Here is a 25,031-nt window from a genome sequence, read left to right as displayed (position 1 = left end):
ATATAATTGCAATAATTTAAAACAGTTAAAGCATTAATTAAGTGTTAAATTAAATTTCTTTAATTTAGATGTTAAAGTGCGGGGAGGATGAGTAAATGTTAATGATCATTCACTTCTGAACCAGATGGCATAGGAAAAGAACAGGTAACCATTTCTTTGAACTTTTTTTTTATATTTGTGAGCATTTGTAATTTTTATTATTAGTAAGCTTTATGTGTAGCCTCAGCACTTCATAAAGTGACTCAAGTAAAAACACAAAAGAATTTCCAGCAGAAAAAAAGCAGTATTTCCTTACAAACAAATTGTATGGATTCACGAGACGGTTACAGTGCGGAATCTTGTGACATGGATAACGGGATAAATATTCATTGCAGCAGTGATAGCGCATAACGTCAAGTTTCTTTTTCATCGATACTGAGCACGGATATAAGCGGAGGTTGTTCTTAATCACAGACTCTTGCCAACCGGTGAATAGTCGACAGCATTGAAAGTGCGACTCAATAAAGCTGACCGGTATCGATGACATATCCCATAAACAGTCTGGAAGATTCGATTCACCTGAAAAATACGAATATAAAAATGTGACAAATATTGTAATACAAAATATTGCAGAAATGTTAAAAAATTAAAAATAATATGAATATAAAAATGTGACAAATATGGTAATACAAAATATTGCAGAAATGGTAAAATTATTACACAAAAAACAAGAAACTTATCGAGACACTTATAAAAACTAACAAAAGTATGTTTCCTCTCATCACATATTTGTGAGCTAACAAACATATACTACACACTACACTACTCCGCTTCTTAAAAGGGAGGTAAGGTCTGAAAGGATAGTCTCATGGCAACAGAACATACTATACTAACTCCCTGCCCCCAAAATAAGACCAGGTAATACCTGGAAGGATTGTAAGGTGATGGTTTTTTTTTTGGGTTTTTTTTTTTAGGGATGGAAAACAAATCTATATAAATAAAAACAGTAGATGTATGTGTGTGCAAATATTTAACAGATAAACTCTTAAACTACTTTTCACAACACTGAAATTTACAGGAAATATTAATCACACACACCAAGGATTGTTTATAACAAGTAAAATCTTTGTTTGGATGGATGAATAATGTGTACAAAACATATCAGCAATTTGATATTCAAACTGTTTATTTCAACTAGATGATATTTTTACTTCTGTCTGCACATGCCCAAATTCAATTAATTTCTTCAAGTTATTTAATATTAAATCTTTCTTATCTTTCAATAGCTACATTGGTTTGACACTGAGGAAGTAACATTTGAGAAGATAGTCTCATGACAACGGAACAGATGATATATTCCCTAAAGGAGAAGATAACGCCTGGTAGGATGTTTCATAATCACAGAACAGATGCTACATTACCCACTTGTGATATAATTGAGGACATTAATCTAAAACAGTATAGCAGACTGAAATCAACATTAAAAGATTGTACAATTGTAAAATTTAAAGAAATATAGTGTTGACTTCAGACAGATACCAAATCTCCTTTAGTTATAGAAGTATAGATTACAGAAAAAGAAAAAAATATTAAAAAGAAAAAAATATTAAAAAGAAAAAAATATTAAAGAAAAAAAATATTAAAGAAAAAAAATATTAAAGAAAAAAAATATTAAAGAAAAAAAATATTAAAGAAAAAAAATATTAAAGAAAAAAAATATTAAAGAAAAAAAATATTAAAGAGAAAAAATATTAAAAAGAAAAAATATTAAAAAGAAAAAATATTAAAAAGAAAAAATATTAAAAAGAAAAATATTAAAAAGAAAAATATTAAAAAGAAAAAATATTAAAAAGAAAAAAATATTAAAAAGAAAAAAATATTAAAAAGAAAAAAAATATTAAAAAGAAAAAATATATTAAAAAGAAAAAAAAAATATTAAAGAAAAAATATTAAAAAGAAAAAATATTAAAAAGAAAAAATATAAATTCATTAGAACAAATAAGACACCAGAAAAATAAAGTCATAAAACTAATAACGTTTTGTTCATATAATAGACATAACTTGAAACAATGCCATATAACTTCTTGTTCCTGTTAAATAAAAATAATGCATCTAAAATGATTTCTATATTTAAAGGGAAATAACTCTGTAACTTTATATGCAGCTGCTCTCTGGGATGGCTTTCTCATTAAAATCAGATTGACAGAGTTTGGAGAATTCTGTGCTGGTATATCCTTATTCTGTCGGTCTAAGGTGTGATTCTATGCAATTCTAAGGGGTGGGATCTAGCCTCCCAGACCTTATCTCCTCATCCTTTGAGAAGGGGTTAATTTATTGTTGATCACGGGATAAGAATGCTAAGTTTCTTAACTATATGTTTTTTGGCCAACTAATCCTCTGGCTGGCTTTTGAGTAGGATTGAAACCGCTATCTTCAGACAATGCTCACCTGGAACCACAGAGAATCAGTGCCTTTATCCACTGCGTCACAGGCACTATTGAGGATACGGTTTCAGTATTCCTATCCTGTTGCGGTTAACCACCTGATGAAGGCCAGAGGAATAGTAGGCCAAAACGTCATGAAACAACAATGAAGATGAGGATAACAGTCCACAAATAAATATACAAATTACTCATCTGAAAGGATTCCAATAATAAAAAAAATTGAAACAGGGAGTTGAATTTCTTTCCTCTTCCTTTCTTATGTTCCTTGCGATGGAGTTTACAATGTGTCGAGTCCTTACATGTTAAAATGTGTATAACGTTACAATACCAGCTTTCAACCCTCACTAGTCAGGTTTCATTTCACTACGTCATCACATCACGTTTCAAAAAAGTGGATGCAAAAACGACCAAACTTTTAGCCAAATATATTCAAAGAAACTTATTTTTATGAGTGAAAAAAACTTAAATTAGTAATACACACGGACGAAAAAAACGCTTTGGATAATCACAGATTTCAAGGTAGTTCTACTAAAATAGCCATATTTTTCAAACCAAAGCACTTCAAGACTTCAAAATACTAGTGTTTTGTTCGGAAAGTAATATACTTTCAAATGAATTAATAAATATGAATGTACATTATATATTTTAAGAGTTTTAAGCAAATAAAGTAATAAAAATGTGAAAATCATAAAATGGCGTTTTCGGTAAGGTTTTGTAATGACCCTCCCTGTTTTCTAAAGGCCCGTACCATGATTGTATGAAGAATTTCGTCATGAAATTTAGGAAACAATCAGAAGAGGTGTTAATATTAATACTGTCAAGTGTCCGAAATATTTTTGACCATTTCTTTTTTTGTCGTGTTAAAAATAAGACTTTAATATGACGAGTATCGAACATTTCGAAAAAAAATTTTTATCGGACACCCACTAGTAAGTAAATCATTCTTTTTACTATCTTTATCAATTAAAAGTATTATTCTATGTTGAGTAGAACCATGGTAATTGATAATAATTTAAAAGGACCTACACGAAAAAAAAAGTTTCTATTTCTCGAATTTGGTCAAATTAAGTTAGCATTTAGTAGCAGCAGGAGCTGTAGTATTAGTCATAGCACAGTATAAACAACACGCATTCTTTAATTTTTATTCACGAATGAATTAAGAAAAACATGAAAATATGAATATAAATGTTCTGATATGTTTAATTAGAGCTATTTTGCTATCAGAATAAAATTAGTTTAGAACTATTCGGTTTTCAGAATGTATAATAACAACAATCCCAACCAATTCGGCATTATGAATCCATTATAATTTCACATTTCTGGTCAAATTTAAAAACATGGTTAAAAAACAAAAACTTTTGCAGATATATAGCTTGCATGCACTTTTATTCATTGCATTAGTTTTGAACAGCGAATTAAAACAATGTTTTACTGCGAACAGCCACAAATGTTTAATCAAAATCAAACGATATATGAAAATCTCGTTTGTATTACTATACACATAGATTTGAAGTTGTCAAAAAACAAATATAGAACAAATAAATGTTATCAAAGGCAAGATAAGTTACTTTTCTACCTAACTGGATATGTTTTTAGTATTTATATTAAATGTAACATGTTTATTCAGCTCGAAAAACAGTGTTTACCAATGTATTCGAAAATTTAAAATGGCGGCCGACTCTCTCTTTCAGGCGATAAGTTTGGGAAAATGAGCTATAAATAAAAAACTAGACAAAATACTGTTAGAAACTTGCTCAATATATGTTACCATGACATAGGCGGATATATATTTGGCAGGTTTTTAACAGTATTTTGACTAGTTCTTTTATTTTTAACTCATTTTCCGAAACTTACCATGTGAAAGAGATAGTCGGCCGCCATTTTTAACTTTCCATTACATCGGTAAGCACTGTATGTTTTTCGAACTGAATAAACATGTTACATTAAATATAAACACTAAAAACATATCCAGTTAAGTACAAAAGTAACTTATCTTGCCTTTGATAACATTTATCTTTTATGTATTTGCTTTTTGATAACTTTTTCGAATCTATGTGTACAGTAATACAAACTCCATTATTTTTTTTCTACTTATTAAACGAAAGGTATTTTTACAACGTACTCCAGTGTAGTATGAATGGCCTATGGAATAAACACCTTCAACCTCGAAAATAGAAATCAACAAATTTATGGAATTTTCTTTGAAATTTCGTAACGCAGTTTCTTAAATTAAAACTAAATATAACATTTGCTGACTTATTTACCTGCCACACACACACACACAACTTTCTGTAAGATATTTATTATTTATTTGAAATTAAATTTTTGTGAAACTAACCGCCCCTCCCCCTCTAATATTGTTTTTGTTTCTGTCAAGTCTTCAGTATGTTCATACATAATTTTCATTAGCCCTACAATTAATTCAAAGTCTGAATGGCAACTCTCCCCATATTCTCATTGCAAAGAAACCCTCTTAAAACCACACATAATCATCTTAAAAAAATAAATAAATAAATAAATAAAACAAAAAGCATACAGGATTTATCTCCCATAAAAAAAAAATAGTTAACTGCCCTAAAATGCTAGAATGACTTGTAATGGGGAATTATTTTACATTAAATTCTAAAATAATTTGTTTATCTTTCATTAAAGTTTTTCATGGCATTTCATACATAATTGCCTAAAAAGGTAGAATCACATTTTGGAGGAGTGGTCAGAAGGGGTTGGATGGGGTTAAATAGAAGGTGTTAATCTACAATAATACCAAAGAAATATTGCAATATATTCATTTTTAAATGGTCCTATGTTTAGATTTAAGTTTCTCCAACTTCTTTTCTGTTTATGGATACATGACATTTTTTTTAAGGAATTGCAGCATATTTATGCACATTTACTGCAGATTATTTGGAAACCATGAAATTTTGGAGATTTTCAGTCGCATATTCTGATTCCTAGTACAAAAATACACTTATATGGTAAATTTCATTGCTTAGTCTTGTGTTTTAACAAAGATATGACAGTTTTACTGAAAAAGTAGTGTAAAAATTGTGACGAAACGCATATGGTCTTAAAGAGGGGAAAATATGCAAACATGTGAGGCACAAAAATAGTCCTAACTTCCTTAATTTTAATCAGATTTTTAAAATTTAAAAAGATTCTTTCTTAGCTCATCAAGCTCTTTCTATGCATACCAATATTGAAATATTTTAAGCTATTTCAATTTTTTCATGTGTATTGCTACTTAAATAAAACAAATCATAATAAAAACTTACTGAATATGATATTTTGCAGCATGTCCAACATTTCCTGTTCGGGGCAAACATTCAAGCCGAGGTAATTGAGACAGACAACATATACTTCTGAGTTTCCTTGCTTACTTGTGGCTGGCTTGAAGACATTTACCTACAACAAAAAATATAATATATTAAACTTGATAATAGGTTAAAGTACTTAAAGCGATATTAGAAAATTATTCATCTGAAACAGATAAATTAATTTCCAATTTCTGTAAACCTGCACCATCTACAATAAAACCTGCCATGCATGTTTGAAAATAGAACACACCTGAAGAAGGGCAAACATCCTGAAATATAGCATCATGGACATAGTACCTGATGATGCAAGTAAGAACATCCTATATGTAAAATATTGTTAAAAGATGTGTGTGTGTATATATGTTCTGCCTTCTGTAAACTTTAATTTCTTGTTATATAAAAAAAAAAAAACTATACCAGGTGAAACATAATACATGGATAAAAATGATATTGCATATTACTGACAAATCGTTATTTGATTTTGTCTAGCCAGTCACTTATGAAAATTTCCAATCAATGTTTTTCAACATAAGAATTTCTACAATTATATAAATGCAACTTTGTGTGAGTCCGTTCCTTATAGACTCCAAAATGACTGAACAGATTTTCTTTAAAATTTACAGAACTTTAATCTATAAGTCTGGGAGTGATCTTAGCTAAGTTTTGCCTCCCCCGATAATTATCGATAACCAAAACCGTTATTTTAATTTATCTATTATTGGTAAAGCCATTTTTTCGATGTCGTCGCTTAGCAACACTGATTGAACAATGGGCCTTTATTCATAGTAATTAGAGTTGTAAAATTGTTTATAAATCATTTTATATTGTTGATTTCCACAGAATCATTTTCATCCAAATTATTTCTTCACATTTGTATCTTGTCACAACATCATCACATTTGGTTAAACGTTCATTTTACATACTGGCATGTGTCGGGCGGCTTTAACCCTTTATGGTCTGATTGAACTAATTCATTCATAAATAAGTGAACATAATGGCATAAACTAAGTGGGAATTGATTCAAACACACCTTGTACGTATTAGTTCAATATCTGGGCAGATGCCAGATGCCTCCAGATTGAAAATGTCCATTGCTTACATTCAGTATGCCGCCATCTGTTTCAGAAAGTGGAGGATTTCATTTGTTGTCATAAATACTTGTATGGATAATAATCAAGGTAAGTTTAGGAAATGCAAAAATTCTCAGTGGTAATTTAACTATTGAACTTCATAATTGTTCCAGTTTGTAAATCATAGTATAATTACCCTTTAATATTTTTTAATCATCTACATCATAATTCAGGTCATAAAGGGTTAAGAAATTGGCTTCCAAACTAACCTATCTCTAACCAGGTCTATTTATCCCTCTTTCTCTGAAGTTCATTCTCATCATTTCCTCCCATTGTGATCCGATCGTTTGCGAGGGAGAGTTACTTGGTTTATCGAACGGACATTTCTTGAGTTACGTTCTAGGAATGGCAACCAGTTCCCCAGAGTCTTAGACACAATCAAATGATAGGTACATCCCCTTTAAACTAAAGGGTTGACACAATACATTTGTTACATAAATGGATTCAACAGAATTGATTAGTGTTGATTTGACGTCGACTACATCTGCTGGTGAGTCAATTGTTGACATAATTACGGGCAGGATTTTATCGTCGTTAATATCAGGGACCGCTTTGCTGGAATTGAACACTTGTAAAAAGTAAGTGACAAGACATCTTTTTTATAAAAATAAAATCATTTTATTTTTAACAATTAAAAGGATCATTTTCAACTTGGAAAGTCATTCTCGACTGTCCGTCGTTGGCTGGCGCACAATCTGTCTTGTTCGTAGTCTCAACTTCAACTACGTAAAAACAATTTCTCTCTCTTTGAAAGAGAGAGAAAGAGTATTGAGAAAGAGAGATAAACAGATAGAGACATGTATACATGCTAAGAAAACAAAGTGACTGAAATTTTTTTTTCAATTCTGAAGACAGCAACAAGGATATCTGCGCGAGTCCGTTGCCGTGCACCTCCCCACAAGTGAGAAGTCTGACCCCAAACGGATAACAAAGATTTTCCCAAATCTCAGTACCCCGTATATCAAATTTCGAGTCTGTAAACTGAAAATTGACAGAGTTATTGTGTAGACAGACAGACACACACACAGACAGACACTTTCAATTTTATATTCGTTGACATCTATGCTGATGACACGACCATCTATGGCAACACAGGAAGCCCCCAGCTCCCCCAAAAGGAAGATTCTTCATAGCGTTACACCATATTTTCCTTGGTCTTTCCCAGAGAAGCAATTCTGTTTCATCAAATGTTCTACAACTACTAACGCAAGAACTTTTATTCATTCTTTCAACACGGCTATGTAATTAAATTTTACTTGCAAAAATCATAATCAAGAATAAACCATTTAGTTAAAAAAAAAAATGGCATAACAAAAAAAAAAAAATTTCACTTTAGTCATATCTTGGGATGAAAAAAAAAAAAATTTCACTTTAGTCATATCTTGGGATGAAAAAAAAAATCTGTATCAGTTGTATTTATACAGTGTAAAGAATTTCAAGAGTGAACAAACCTTTTCAAAGAATTTCACCAAGAGATACATCAAACAGATGCTGTTGGCTTCGAACATGGTAAAGAATTTGATCACAAATGAACCACCTCGGGCAAGGACATGAAGTGCCGTAAAAACCTCACACATGTGTAAATGAGCAACTATAGACTCTTGTTCGGAGGGATTATTCTGACAATCAATGCTACCATCGGCTGTAACCTAAAAAGGGAAATGAGAAAATACAATCACTTGCAAATATATGCTTGCTCTGCTTTCATATTTTCATCATAAATTTTTTATTCGTACGTTGAATCTTAAGAAATCATAAATTGAATAAAAATTAAATTTATAATAAAAAAAAAAGAAAAAAGTGATTATTTAGAATTACACTTGATTAAAAAAAACCCACAAATACAGAAAAATCTTTATGATGTACGTACTCATCACCATGCCGAATCGTAGAAATTTCCACGTTGGTATCTGAAGGCACATTTAATTCACTGGGAGAGATGCACCCTCAAATATACTTGCTTGATGGGTAGGTGACAAGGCGGTACTCCATGTAATGGTGTACTACCAACCTGCTGCAAGATGCCGTTTTTTTTTTTTTACATGGGGTTCACCACTTATCAAGGCCCGGAGGCCACTCAGGGATAAGGGTTATTGCGTGTACAGTAATCAATGAGATAGTATTGTAGTAATCATTAGTATTGGGGGTTTAGATAGAGTGACTTACTTAAAGGGGCGGTTTGTCAGGAGTTTGTTTATGTTGGACTTGAAGACGTCCAAGTTGTAGTCAGGTGGGAAACAGGCAAGCGGCAGAGAGTTCCACTGGCGTGTAGTTCTAAGAAGCTTTGCTCATGGAATCTACGTTTGGATTTAGGCACAGATGAAGAGTGGGGAAAATTATTGACAGTAGTTTCAGCCAGACGGGTGTTTCTCGTGAAAGATTGGCGAGAGGGGTACGAGGGATTGGAGCTCAGACGAGCATCTGCCATGGAAATAACGATAAAACAAAGACAGGCTCGCAACATCTCTTCTGTGGGAGAGAGGTTGCAGGGAAGAGAAAAAGGCATCCCTCACTAAACCATGAAATCTATTTTGTACTCTGTCAAGGCAGGATAGGCTGTTTTTAGCAGCTCCTGCCCAGATGTGGCAGCAGTACTCCATCCTTGGATGTACCTGGCTTTTATACAGATAGAGAATTGCCTCCGTAGTGAGATATCTTCTGGAGCGGTAGAAGGATCCCACCATTTTCCCAGCGTCCCTGGCAACAGATTTGATGTACGTGCCTTCTTGAACCTGCATGTCAAGCATGTTTGCTGCAGTGAATGGTGACATCTGAAGTGTGTGCAACATGAAGTTGCACCTCGTGGATCACATAAAACATTTTGTAGTTGGGGCTGGCTCAATCCTAATGAGCAAAATGTATACTTTTATCCAAGTTCTGCCAATGACGAACAACTAATCACAGAACGAAGAGGACATATTCCAAAGATCACATAAATTAAGTAGCTTTGTTTTTAAACTAAGAAAATCAAATTTCAATTATTTTGAATACAAACAAAATCTTGTAGATGAATTGAATTGTAGTCCTTGCATTTTGGGAAAATTTAAATCAATGACGGCTCCCAGCCTCCTCCTCACTTTCTCATAAAATTTAATTTTCTTAAATAAAAAAAAAAGTACTTGATCAATTGATGTGATTTTTGGAATATTGCAGCTTCTTTCATTCATATTTTTCTGTATTTTTTTTTTTTTTTTTTTTTAATTAGGTGTAATTCTAAAAAAACACCAAAAATAAAAAAAACCGAATATCAAAAGATATTCTTATAATCCGATCACCTTTGTGATCACGCCATGATAAAACAACACAAGACAATTATTTGATTTAAATTCATGAGATACCATCGCGTAGTATAGAAGACACTCCAAATGTTGTTCATTAATAGCTGTCCAGTCACATCAGTCGCCAGAGATTTTCTTCTTGACCCAATCTACTCTTGCCTTGCTTTGATTCTCTTTAGAGAAGAGACTCAGTTTGGAAGAATAGTTTTTGTTAGGTTCAATCCCAACACAGTATAGAGGTGGGGGGAGCATACAAACTTTAACTCAGACAGACAGTTTCTCATGTATGTGTGTGTATATATATATATGACCCAAATTGTAATACATTATAAATAGTTTTTAACATTATTATGTTGTAAAAGTAAAAGGAATTGATTTGAACAATTAAAAGAATTTCCAATGCCATTGATAATGTTTAACCATCCATTTATTTATCACTAATGTTTGAATACATGTGAATACTAAATCTATATATATTTGATATTTATATATACTTTATTTATAATACATGTGAATACTAAATCCATATATATTCGATATCAAAGCTATAATTATTTCGTTCAGCCAATATTTTAAGCTCTTTTTATGAGAAAATCTAAACAGCTCAGTTTATAGAATCCAGACTGAAGATTCAGTTTTGATTTCCAGTCATGGCATCTGCTTTATTTGTCAGGAATTTATTATTTACTATTAAAGCAATACTTTTCATTCCTAAAAGAAGTTAAGATTTCTGATATTTCGAAATGCGACAAATTCTGCAATGTATTTATTATGTTTAAAAAAATGTTAACTTGATGACAAAATCTCTATTTGGATAGAGTCAGCTAATTAGGAAACGAGGAGGAGCAGTGCAAAGATTTACTAATTAACTGATTAGAAAACGAGGTGGGGGAGCAGTGCAAAGATTAACTAAAAGTAACAAAGATTAGCAATACACACAAAAAAATGAAATGGCTTAGAATCTTTTTAAATTTTTAAAATCCAATTAAAATTAAGGAAGTTATGACTATTTTTATGCCTCACATGTTTGGTTATTTTTCCTTCCTCAAGACCGTTTTGTCACATTTTTTACACAAATTTTTCAGTAAAAATGTTATATATATATATATATATTACATAGGCATCACCACTTATCAAGGCCAAGAGGACACTCGAGTATAAGAGTTAAAGAGTGTGCAGTAGACAATTGGACAATATATTAATTGTTAGTAATGAAAATTTGGTAAATTTGTTAAGTTAAATGGACCGGCTCATCAAAAACTTGTTTACATTAGACTTGAAGACAACCATATTATAGTCAGCTGGAAAGCAGGAAAACGGAAGACAATACCATAGACGTGCAGTTCTAAGAAAGAAGCTTTGATCATGGAATCTACGTTTAGGTTTAGGCACAAATAAAGAGTGATAATGTTTTAAGTTAGACAAGTGTTTCTTGTAAAAGTTTGGCAAAAGTTTTAGGCAGACATACAAACACACATTTAAACAGACAAGTGAGATTTATATTATAGACTAGCAAGGGTACCCGGCGTTGCCTGGGTGTTTGTAGGTGCGTGTATTTGGGCGGGGGGGGGGTATTAGATCCAAATCCTATGTTAAACTTCTTTTAAAACATCGGAAATAAAAAAAGAAATAAAAAACAGCGAACATGATGTAAAAATAAAAAATAAAATAAAAAACTTGTTTAAAAAATTGGAAAAAATTTTTTTTTAAGTTTTGGTAGGTAGGTAGGTAGGATTGAACCCAGAACATTGAGGCAAAAAACTTAACTTATCGCTCGCCCACGAAAGGAACTAAAAAAATTTCATTTTAACATTTACAAATGCACAAGTGGCAGGTGCGCAGCAAATTTAATTAGGTCAAAGGAAATTAAATTCCGCACTTAATTTTAACTGCGGGGTAGTTCTTTTGGTTTTTTTTTTTCATCCAACTTTGTCTGGTTTTGTTTCCCCAACGTGTTGGAGAAAACCAGCTCCCCTTTATTAGGGGAGTGTCCAAATGAAAGCAATTGTCTGATATGACGGTTTTTATCGACATTGACCAAACGTCCATTGCTTTCTGGACGCTCCTGACCTGTAGACCGAGATCTGCTCCTTAGTTTCACATCAGTTTCGCTTTTATACAAAAAAGCCGAATCAACACGTGAGATGCCGAAATCGCAATAATTTTGTAAAAGTCAACGTAAATAAATCTAGCCGCGATGCACGTTTGCAATTCGTACATAAGTTCTAAGTGATAGTAACCCAATGAGAGAACCCCGGTGAAAAAAGCCTTTCTTGGACATATAAAAACTCTTGCACCTGTTTTGCCATTTATATATATATATATATATATATATATATATATATATATATATATATATATATATATATATAGAGAGAGAGAGAGAGAGAGAGAGAGAGAGAGAGAAATAAAAAGGAACAAACCGTATTATGTGTTCATCAACGTTTCGTCTTTATTTCGAGACTACCTCTGGATTCATCCAAAGGAAGTCTCGAAATAAAGACGAAACGTTGATGAACACATAATACGGTTTGTTCCTTTTTATTTCTCTATTTTGTCGGAATACTATTTCCATCATATATATATATATTAATTTAAATTCGCTTTTTATTAAAAACACTTAAAAATCTTTTAAAACTATTTCGGAAATATTGTGTATTGAATATTTTTTATGACGTTTGAAATTTTGTTATTTTGATAAATTCAAATAAAAAACTTATAATTTCATAAACATATTTCTTATAAAATTTCAAATAAAATAAAAACGTTTTTAATTTTGTTATTAAAAGTGCAAATAAAGACTAATTGTGTTATTTTTATCTTTTTATAATTTTGTTCATTTTTATTTTTATAATTTTGTTCATTTTTATTGTATATTTTTTAATAAATCTCTTCACAATAGAAATACTGAAGAACAATAAAAGTGAAGGAACTGATTTGCCTTGTCACGACTTCCAGTAGCGCTACGCCGGAAGTTAGGAAGTACGTTAGCTGATTATAACCATATTTTTTTGTCAGAATATAAAAAAAAAAAAAAAAAATGGCAGAATTCTGATAAAAAGTAGAGAACTCCCATCCCTGAGTGACAATTTTTTTTTTTTTTCATTTGTGCAATCAATAATGCTAAAAATTAAATGCTTACCAATTTCACAGACCCTTTGGATTTGATGACTTGCAGGAATTCTTGGAAATTGTTATTGTCCATAATGTTTCCAGTTCCATCTCCAAAGAACCAGTTTGGCAACGTGTTCCGAATGAGACGATCATCAACAATCATCTGGGCTAAATCGTTTCCTTCGTAATAAGGATTCAATGTTGTGCCGACCCATCGCCATTTACCGGTAAAAGCTTGAAGAAAATACTTTTTCATTGTAACAATCAGAAAAAAAAAAAAATTTTTTTTTTTAAAGTGTTGAAGCGTTTTATACAAAACTGGAATTATACTCGTCCCAGAATGGGTAAAATTAATTTTCTTAGACAATTTTGAGTGCTTGTTAGATAGAGTAAACAAAAATCGATTTTTTTAATATGTCGTTTTAAGCAAAAATTATCTGCTTAATTGTCATGTAGAAAATAGTAATATATCCAAAAATTATGAAAATTCATTGAGTAGAACAACTGTAATTGCGTTTTCAGTAGAAAAAAGAAAAAAAAAGTCTATTGCTATGGACAACAAATACTACAACCGTGAACAAGTAATCGTAAATATTCACTCCAGGTTATGTCCCCTGCATGTACACTCTTACTGTCTACTTTATAACATTTAAGCAAAATGCAATTTTACCTAATTTTCCATAAAAAATACTCTTAAATATGTTTCTATTAGATGAACTTTCGTCATTTTTGGATATATTACTATTTTCAGCAAGACAATTAAGTATGTAATACTGTTTTTTCTTAAAATAACACATTTTAAAAAATCGATTTGTCGACTATCTTAACAAGCATCCAATTTTGCACCACTTTTATGCCCATTTGCAAATATTAAAATCAAAATATAAGGATACTAAATCTTATGGCTAGAATCCTTATTCCAATTTTGATCGAAATCAATCATGATTTTAATTCTAGAAAATGCCTAAGACTTAAGGCATCTTAAGAAATTGAAACGAAACTCAATGCAAATTGCAAACTATTTGAATTTAAAAATGAACATTTCTGCCCATATTATGCCTTCTAAAAATCCTTTAAAATATTCCAAAGAAACTGAAATCTTTGGAATTAATTGATATCTAATATCTACTGTTAAAAGTTAATAAAAATCAGGTCACTAAGGCTTCTAATACTCTTTTTGCATTAAACTTAATTAAACTAAATATAGTCAACCTTACAACCCTTTATGCTTGACAGCTGTGTGCCAAAATTCATAATTACCAGTTTAGGAGTGAATCTGGTACACAGAAATGTATATATTTATTTTTAGAAGCTTTGCTTAAGAATTAATGTAAACTCTTGGATAACTTTCAATAATTTCTTTCAGAATACAATTTTTAATATAAGTGTTCAGTGGGAAATCTTTAGTTAGGTTTTTGTTGATAAATATATCTGAACGTAAAACTAAAAATTAAAGAATCAAGAAATCTACTTAAACAAAGAAGCAAACTTACTATAAGCTGTAGACATAAAATAATTTTGGGATAGCTAAATAAAAATGCTCTTATAAAAATTATGTTTTGAGTTTAAAGTCAAATTAATTTAATTGAGAATTAGAAGCTAAAATAGTCAGGAAGTTAGTTAAAGTTTAGTGTCTGATAGGAGCGAAGAAAAATAAGCAAGTAGTTTATAACAGCAATAGTTTTAAATTTTAGGGGAAATTAATAATTTTCTAATATTTATGAAAACTTTTTGGAAATTCCAAAACGTTTGTATATTTGGTAAGTGCAATTTAATGGTGGAAACTGATCCAGCCCATGATTTTGAAAACTGGCTTATGAATGTTTATAACTTTTCGATTATTTTTTTCATTGCGTTTAAAAGAATAAACACTAAAGTTAATCTCTAAAAGAAAAAAATGCATTTTTACACATGAAAATAAAAAATTATAATCCAAATTATTTTTATAGCGGATCCAAAAATTCAGAAATTTAGGCAAATTTGAAAATTAAATAAACTCGTAAAAATCCTTTGAAAGATAAATATTAAATTTATGAAACTATTTCAAAGATAATTAGTGAAGTCTTTAGATACTGAATTAATAAAAAAAAAAAAAAAAATAAAACAAGTTTAGTAACAGAAATTGGCTATTACTACATCGAAACAAATAAAAAAGTGACACTCAAATTTTCTATAGAAGCCGAAAATTTGAAAATTAAATTTTATCTTTAAATTTATAGAGAAATTTAAATATTCTCATACCTTAATTCCTGCATTTTTGAAGATTATAAAAAATATTCTTTAAATTAGGTAATCTGTATTTTGCTACTAATTTTTAATGCCATATCCCGGGGTTCTATTGTACTTAAAACTTGAAGAAAAATGTTTCTGGTTTACATAAAATACATTTTCACTAAAATTTTAAAAAATTAAATAAAAATAATGGATTCATTATATTCTGTGATCGTTAATTAATACTGAAAATTTAATTAAAATCGTTTGATTTCCTGAATGAATTGTTAAGGAATCAAAAATGTTTATACATTTTGTAGATCAGCCATTCATTTTGCACATACTTATTGCATACATATTTGAAAATTCCAAAACATTTTCATAAATATTTAGAAATTTGTTAAAATCTGGCAGTGTTGAAACACAGGTTTACATTGAGATGTCATAATAGACTATGTCTTATTTCTACTAATTATTCATGTCATTTGTCAGCTCTATTTTTTTTTTTCTTTGTAGATAATCCAGTCAAAGCAGCATCAATCATTTTACATAAAAACAAAATCAAAAAAATCTTACCTGTATTTGCTAAGTAATGATTGAGACAGGTGATAAAAGCCCCTGGGGCCTCACAAAGGTGGACAGTGAACAACTCGGGGTCATCAAGAGGAACGATGTGGTATGACCAGAGAACTTCGAAAAACTTACACCAGGCCTGGGTACATAACTCAGGTTTAAAATTTGAGCGAAGAGTTGAACAAACGGAACCAGCAAGGTTAGTGACTGTTGTATGGGCATGCCAGGCCTTGATGTCCTTGTCACTGAGACTATCTTTGCAAACATTCAGCTGATCTCTAAGCCGAGAGAATGCTTCATCATTCCAGTTGTTCTCCTGAGTCGAAGTAGCGAGAGTAGGCCATGGCCATGTTGTATCATCCTCCGACGGATACAAGAACTTCTTTTCAAAAACTTGGTGGATATCATTTTTATCTGCTTTTGTCAGATTCATTAGGTCTGAAAGTAAAAGGACATATTTTGGTCAACGATGATTCATTCCCGGGCAACTCCAGGTGTCTCTGCTACTCTATCAGAATGAAACTTATTCTTAAAGATTAAAATTGGCAAACATTTTTAAAAGAAATTTGAAATTTGGAAAAAGAAAAAAAAAATGACATAATTCCTTTGAAACCACATTTAAGATGCAAATATAAAAAAAGAAACAAAACAAAACAAGAAACAAAACAAAACAAGAAACAAAACAAAACAAGAAACAAAACAAAACAAGAAACAAAACAAAACAAGAAACAAACAAAAAAACAAAAATTGTCCTGTGTCTGGTGTGACATGTTTGTAAAACTAGGAGCCACCACTTATCAAGACTTAGAAGCCATTCGAGGATAAAGGTTAATGAGTGCCAACACCGATGATCAGTGGTGGTGGAAATTAGGTAGAAATTAATTATTTGAGGACATCCCAACAAGAATTTGTCTACATTTGACTTGAAAATTACCACATTATAGTCAGCTGGGATGCAGCCTCTGCAGTATTGTGTTCCATAGATGGTTAGTGCTAATAAAAAAAGCTTTGCTCATGGAATTTTTGTTTAGCTTTAGGCACGGATGGAGAGTAAGAGAAATTGCTGACAAGTGTTTGCTGTGACTGTTTCTTTTTTTGGAGTGGGGGAAGTCACCATAGATTGAAGCTCAACCAACCACCTGCTGAAAATAATAATAGAGCAGAGATAGACTCATAACTATTCTATGAGAAAAATAGCACGGAGGAGAAAAGGACATCTCCCACCAAATTTCGAGGCTGGTTCTCGACCTTAAGGCAGGAAAAGGTGCTCTGAGCAGCTCCTTCCCAGATGTGGCAATAGTACTTCATCTTAGGATACATTTGGCTCTTATACAGGTAGACGACTGCGTCAGGAATGAGATACTTTCTGAACGAGAGATCTGATTAGTTGGGTTGATGATGTGCAGAAAAAGAAAGTGTTGAGTTATAAGCAGACAATTTGATAAAGCATAAGATATTCAAGGATTAAAAAAGGTTATAAAATTGCTGCTGGTAAGACATATACAAAAGTAATGCCTCCTGTTTTTTTAATATTCTGCCTGAATGGATCAAAGGGGTTTGCAAATTGACTGAATTCATGCATTCATGATCTGAAAGTTTCACGTCTCTGTTGCTGATATTGACAGTGTCAAACTAAAAATGCATCATCATCACTACGTAGTCCTTCATAGCTGAAGATGAATAGTCAGGGTATCTGTGCTTTATCCTATGGTGTTGCAGCATGCCACACTCAGTATAGAAAGTTTCCACACAAATCGTGCATGGGTAGTTACCAGGGTTGTGCCTTTGCTAATGTTTTTGTACAAACTTAACCTTTATTTTTGCCTATGGTCTGCTACTAGTTCTTGCCAATTTTTAGTGTTCATATAATTGCCTTTAGGTGACACTTTATCACACCCTTGTAGTGGAGTATCTGCCCACTAATATTTCTGTACCCATTTTCCAATTCGCCATACAATAGGATTTTGGGTAACTTTTCCATTCTGGTCACACATCCAATCCATCAAATGAATGCAGTAGTGAGTATGTATTCTATGCTGTTCATGTTGGCTCTGTTGAGTACTTCAACATTTTGTATAAGATCATTCTTATAATTTTTCTTAGATGGCGCGGTTGTATTACTTCCAACCTCTTTATGTGGGTCCCTGTACAGTGTGTAGGTTTCTACTGAATATAGTAGACCATGTAATACCACTGCTTGATACACTTTGGATTTTGTTTCTAGTCTAATGCTGTTCCTTAACCATAATCGTTTTTCTAGTTTTCTGAATGAAGCACACGCACTCTAGATGTGGCAGCTTATCTCCTTGTCTGCACGGCCATTGACAGTCAGTGTACTTCCCAGGTTCTTAAAGTCTAGTACCATTTTTAATTCCTCACCGTTTGTTACGTTGTTGCTCTATAATAAAGGGTTGAGTGTTGTTGCGTCATCTCTAATAATGGATTAAAAGAGATGACGTGTTATATTATATATTTATGTTGTATCATAAAGGGAATCGTGTGCGAGTGACATGTATTTTCAGAACCTACCTCTGCTTCTTCGATGTTGTCCATCTGGAATTTCTCGTCCTGGAGGGAGACTTGATACTTGTTTTTGGATGAAGATTCAATCACTCCAAGACAAGGAATTAGTTCTATAGTTTTTATTTCACTTTCTCCAGATGTCCTGCAGAAGTTGGAAAGTGAAATCGGCCTGTGTGGGTTCTTCTTCGTTCGTCCCCCCTCCCTCTCCAGTGAAGAGGAGGAGACAACGGGAAGCCGTCCGTTGTCTTCCGAGTCCAAATCAAATCTCAACGATTCAGCTAACCTGATCACATGACTCACACGCAATCAAATCAGCTGATCTTTTACTTCCGGCCAACGTGTCTACACTATAACTCACCTCTTCCTCTCTCTCTCTCTCTCTATCCATTCTCTAACACATTTATCATGATTGATGGATGTCGTGGGTGTATATTGTTAAGTGATGGTTGGTATATTACCTCAGCTTTCCCTGCATTTACCTGAAGACCAATTTTCTACAAAATGAGTTTACCATGTTTAGGATTTGGTACTCGCTGTGTGCCATCAAGGCTGTGTCATCTGCAAATAGTTTTGTTATCAGCTCATTTTGAGTCTTTGTGTTTGCTCTCGATTGTGCCAAGTTGAACAATTTACCGTCATATCTGGAGCAAATAAAGGTCTTCATCTGTGTCTTGATGGAGCTAAAAAACACAATTCCTGTAACGCATGTGCCTCAGAAGCATAGATGCATCATTGAATTCCAACATGCAGAAAAATTGAACCGATCAACATTCATCGGCGCCTGTTAAATGCTTACACAGTTTGGAGATGAGTTTGTCAATTTCAGAGTAGTGAGAGAGATGTGAGCGACAAAGTATGCTGTAGACTTTTTAGATCGAGACATCAAAAGAGGCAAAAGTGCATCGAGAATGATGATGATGTAATAAAATAAATTCTGGAGCATAAAAGCTCACTCGTTTTATGATGCCACTCCAGTCTTCATAGCTCATCAATATTCTAGCTTTTGAGTTAAAAATAGGAAGCCTTACTTGTAGTTAGCAAGAGAAAAATATAATTTTTGCATGTGTTTACTGATTCTAAAGTTTAATATCTATGCATATGTTAGCGTTACTGTTATTTAGCCAAGCCAGTGTGATTTTTAAGATTAACAGCAATTTTGCCAAGGCCTGCTTCACAAATTTCTGGGTTAAACGATAATAAAAAATAAAAACTGATTGGTAACCACACTTGGACCGAGATTGATTGTTCAATTAGTAACTTCCTTAATTTATTTATTTTTTTTTTTGTGCTAGCTATTTTTTAAGCTTCGGCAAAATTGTTATCTATCCTGAAAAACATGCGGGGAAAATTAGAACCGAATTTCTACATATTTTGACGTAAACAATGAAAACCAGGTGATTTTTTAGAATTCTCTCAAAAATCAAATTAATCAATTTCGTTATTTTTTTTACAGACTTATTTAAAAAAAAAAAAAGGCTAAACTACATATAAACTGAAATAAAATAATATATAAAAAAAAAAAATTATCTCATTTAGAGTACAAATTATGATGAATTAATTTAATTTTACTAGTTTTTACTTGTATTTTTTGTTATGAGTCTCGAAAATTAATGTCATATCTATCTTCAGCCAGTTTATATGTAATCACCTTAAAAAGTAAACTCACATTTTTGTGTGGGCAAGTGGAATAAGATGTATTTTATTGTAAAAAAAAAAAAAAAAAAAGTTTGAATTAAAAATTTTCTAAAACAAATCCTCTCTCTAGGCTGTAAATTGTTTACAATTTACAGCCTAGAGAGAGGATTTGTTTCTCCACTAATGATAGGTTATTACCTGAAAGGACCTTTGGAATAAGTACAATCCACAGTTGGAAAATTCAGGTATATAAATAAATAAATAAATAAATATAAATAAATTAAAAAATATTCAATTATTTATCATTTATTTGCTCATAATGACTGTTTATTCTTGCATTGTAAGCCTTCAAAATACCTATTATTATTTGCTTCAAGCAAACCATGCCATACTTCTTAAAAGAATTTCTATAGTTTGATAACAGTTATTTGTTGTATACTTATTTCTCCCCACTCCTTTTTTCATTAATACAGGGTGGAATGATAAACTTGTCGCCTTAGAAAAGCTGACAGGATTTCGTTTTCATTTAATTAAAACCAGTTTTCTTTTTTTGTTGCAGACCATCTACTAGTTGGCCAGTTGTGTACAAATCCCAAGAGCGATAGGAGCCTTCTATTATGTCTGAAAGTGACACAATGTTTAATGAGCGAGATCAGAGATGCTCTCTACCGATCCAAGTTATGACAAAAGGACCATTACCAGCACCCTCAAAATGCAAATCTGAACGGTTCAACACTTCAAGGCACAGCTCAATGTATCAGACGACCCTTTGGAGGTGGTGGAATGGAAGCTCAAAGCCGATGACACCTCCAGAAAGATCCAGACGAAGGAGTTCATCAAAAAGGACCAGGCAATCATTGATGAAATTCCCTAGTAGCCTATTTAGCAGACTGCCAGAGATTTAGGTGTCTCACAAACAACTATGAATGCATGTGTGAGGGAGGACTTGAAATGTAGGTTCTGCAGGTACCAGACAAGCCAGATCTTGACCGAAAAGACAAAGAACCTTAGGCTAATCAAGTCTGTCAGGTTGTGCAACAAACAGAAGCATCCCAAGAAGCCAAACATTCTCTTGTTCTTTTCAAACGAAAAGAACTTCTGCCAGGACCAGGTGCACAAAAGCCGGAACCATTGCTGGATTGCCACGAATAACAGGGAGGAGAGTGATGAAAACAAAGTTTCTGACCACGGTTATGGTCTTTGGTGTGGTTTCAAATGAGGGTCACACCATGTCACCTCACATCTTTGAAGTCAGCTTGAAAGGCAACACCAAAGTGTCAGGATGTGTTGAAGAGTGGTGATCCCTGTGGTGCAATCAGGTGGCCACTGGCAGACGCTGGGTGTGGCAGCAGGACAGCGCTGGCTCACAAGTTCAAAGAGAACTAGGCTTGGTTTCAAGAGTACTACGATTTTGTAACTTTCTCTCACTGCCCCTTTCTCCTCTCTCGACCTGAATCCGCTGGACTACTTTATTTGGTCATACATTGAGAACATCACCAACATGACCTCCCACAACACCAAAGCCAGCCTGGTCGCCACCATCCGCCGAGCTCCTGCCAACGTTTGTAGAAAAGGCATGCTTCTAGTTTCAGCCGCATATCAAGGCAGTAATTGAGGCTAAAAGCTTCATTGAAGAGATGTCAGTTCTATTACATAATCAAGTTACTTGAATCGATTTTTTCAGTAAAAGCTTTAAAATAAAACTGTAGTGTTGTTTTCTTTAGGGTGACAATTTTATCGTTTCACTCTAAAACTACCCAATCAATATATATATATAACATTTTTTAAAAATCAATACTTCTATGTTTGTGTGCGTGTTAACCTAAGTTTTCGAGGTACTTATGCATAATACAGGGCTGAAATAATAACGTTATTTACAAAGACATTCTTAACATGGACGGCTGGGAAGGGCTTTTTGTAACCATTCTGTACTTTCACCTAACAATTTAATAAAGAAATGATATGAATTTAAGGTGCTTGTTAAGATACAGTCGACAGATCGATTTAAAAAAAAAAAAATATGTTGTTTAATAAAGACATTCAAAAATGAAAATATCGAAGAAAGGTTATATTGTACGTATCCGTTTTGGACTGAAGATCCCCGAAAAAAAATTTCATTTAATTTGATCGAGTAGTTTTTTTTTTTTTTTTTTTTTTACAGTGGAAAAACACGTTTTTATGATAGCGTGTTAAAGTCAGCCATTATGGAATTTTTTTAACACGCCACAGGGAGATAACTCAATTTAAAGCGCCGACACCCCCTCCCCATCTTTAATACGAGCTTTTCTTCCTAAAAATCGAACCTTTTGTTCGGCATCATAACAAATTGTTTTTTCGCTGTAAAAAAAAAAAAAAAAACAAACAAAAAAACAAAAAAAAAAAACCAAAGAAAACTACTTCATGAAAGTAAATTTTTTCGGAGAACTTCGTTCTATAACAAATACATACAATATAACCTTTTTTCGATATTTTCATTTCTGAATGTCTTGATTAAACTGTACCTAATAATGCTACTTAGAAACCTATTTGAATATGGGGATGGGGTAGGCTTGTTAAATATTCTGTCCTTTCGGTACTTCTACACTTTATCGCCGAGACTGGAAACGCCATTTTATTTCGCGCACCTGTCGTTAAAATCCAAGGGAGAAATCGGTATCTGACCGAAGCATGAAATAAATAACAAAAATTAAACTAGGTTTCATTTAAATTAATTTGTTGTTGACCCTTCAAAGTTGTTTTAATTTAAGTAAAAATAAAAAAAAGTTTCATTAAAATTATTTGTTCGAAAAAAAAAAAAAAAAAAAAAAAAAAAAATTTAAAATCCAATGTTGCTTTCATTACAAAATTGTTTTATTAAAATTATATTTTCTTACGCCAACTTTTCAATAAATGTTTTTACAATTATATTTTGATAAATTTTTATACAGTAAATGTTTTCAAATGGCGCTCGTGCTCGCCCAGTTTAGACAATTATGAATATGTCATTTTCATTTTCCATTTTGGTGCTAGTAGTACTAGTGCAGTGGCTGCAGTGCACTTATTGATCCGCGCTATTTTTTAAATCGTATTTCCAAGTTTAATTAAAGTTTTATGTGTTTTTTTTTTTTATTCAATTGTAAGGTTGAAGTATAGAATAGGTACAAAACACCCTCCTCTCCCCATGTTAAGAATAGCTTTTTAAATAACGTTATTATTTCAGCACGGATCAATGAGCGCACTGCACTGCACTAGTACCTCTGTTTTTAATAAATAAATATATATATATACGTTTCATGAAAATCTTTCCCGTTTTCATCAATTAAATCGAAACATTTCCAATTAAACAATTACGGCTATATGTTCTCTTTCACTTTGTTTACTTTTTTTCATAGTCATTTCCGGAAGTAATTAATATTACTATATATATATTTTGTTATTTCTTACTTCGATCACAATTTAAAATAATACGGATTTCTCCGTTGGATTTGAACGACAGGTGCGCGAAATAAAACGGCGTCTCCAGTTTCGGCGATAAACTGTAGAAGCACCATACTTTCACCTAACAATACCGTAAAAATGAATTTAACGCGAAAATCCTATCTAAAACATAGAACTAAACTGCAGAAGTACTAGTTTTTTTTTTTTTTTTTTTTTGGTACTAGTGCAGTGCACTTATTGATCCGTGCTGAAATAATAACGTTATTATTTAGAAAGCCATTCATTTTTAACATGGAAGGGCCAATTACAATTTAATAAAAACGGATATCATAAAACTTTAAAATACTATTTAAAATATAGCGCGGATCAATAAGTTGACTAGAACCGTTTTATTTTTTTCGACGAATTCAAAGTTATTTCGTAAACGAATCAAGTAAAAAGTAAGAAAACACATTCTAATATTTACCTCAGCGAAGTCAGTTCGTAATACTTTTTCAGTCGTCACCGTCTTACTTACGGTGTAAAACCAAAACTATAACCCAATTATATTCTTTCCATTGAAATATAAAGATGTGTTTCACCACAAAGAATAAAGAAAGAAAAAAAAAACAGCAAAAAAAAACCCCATACATTTTAGCCTCTCCCGCACCCATAAATCTTTCCTCCGGCACCGATAAAATTATTTATGTCACATTTGTAAAATGTGACGTTAATATGACACCATTTTATGCTTCCATAAAACCTGACAAAAAGGAATTTCAATTTTGAAAAAAAATTTAAAATAACAAAAATAAAAACAAGCAATTTTTTTTTTCTCACGTAGAAAAAATTGAATAAAATACATTTTATGCAACAATTAATCTGCCATCATTATATGTATCTATGTATGTATATGTGTATGTATATTTATATATGTATGCGTGTGTGTATATTTATATATGTACATGTGAGTTTATATGTATTTATATCTATGTGTATATGTATGTATATGTGTCTATGTGTATATATGTTTGTGTGTGTACATATATACATTTATATATGTTTGTATGCATGTATGTGTGTATATGCATGTATGTGTATGTATGCATGTGTGTATGTATATGTATGTGTATGTGTGCATGTATGTGTGTATGTGTATGAATGCATATATATGGATGTGTATGTATATGTAGCTAAGTGTATGTATATATATGTGCATATGTGTACGTATATGTATGTGTAAATATATGTGTGCATGTATTTGTATATGTGGATGTATATGTGTATGCATATATGTATGTATGAATGTGAGTATGTATATGTATGGTTGTGTATTATGCATTGTGTATGTATATGGGTATACAGTGATGATCATATTTATTGGCACGGTAAAATAAAAGTTAAATTTTGTCTAATAAATTCTAAAAAAGGGAT

At 31.9% G+C, this 25,031-nt stretch overlaps 1 protein-coding gene across 1 annotated transcript in view; it reads right to left on the bottom strand.

Moving 5' to 3' along the window:
- The window catches only part of LOC145254653 (cap-specific mRNA (nucleoside-2'-O-)-methyltransferase 2-like), a 50,841-nt gene extending 26,650 nt beyond the window's left edge, over positions 1 to 24,191 (bottom strand). Inside the window, exons 1-6 of the mRNA XM_080113296.1 lie at positions 24,085 to 24,191; positions 16,047 to 16,481; positions 13,288 to 13,493; positions 8,319 to 8,516; positions 5,696 to 5,825; positions 296 to 558 (exon numbers count right to left, since the gene is read on the bottom strand). Coding sequence (XP_079969422.1) covers positions 296 to 558; positions 5,696 to 5,825; positions 8,319 to 8,516; positions 13,288 to 13,493; positions 16,047 to 16,476 — 1,227 coding nt within the window. The 5' untranslated portion in view covers positions 16,477 to 16,481; positions 24,085 to 24,191. The remainder of the gene's footprint in view (positions 1 to 295; positions 559 to 5,695; positions 5,826 to 8,318; positions 8,517 to 13,287; positions 13,494 to 16,046; positions 16,482 to 24,084) is intronic.
- Between the last annotated feature and the right edge of the window lie 840 nt (positions 24,192 to 25,031).

This window comes from Euprymna scolopes, chromosome 30 (assembly GCF_053919585.1).
Source record: "Euprymna scolopes isolate OS-2025 chromosome 30, ASM5391958v1, whole genome shotgun sequence".
NCBI classification, from domain to species: domain Eukaryota; kingdom Metazoa; phylum Mollusca; class Cephalopoda; order Sepiida; family Sepiolidae; genus Euprymna; species Euprymna scolopes.
This window is presented reverse-complemented; position numbering and strand designations above follow the sequence as displayed.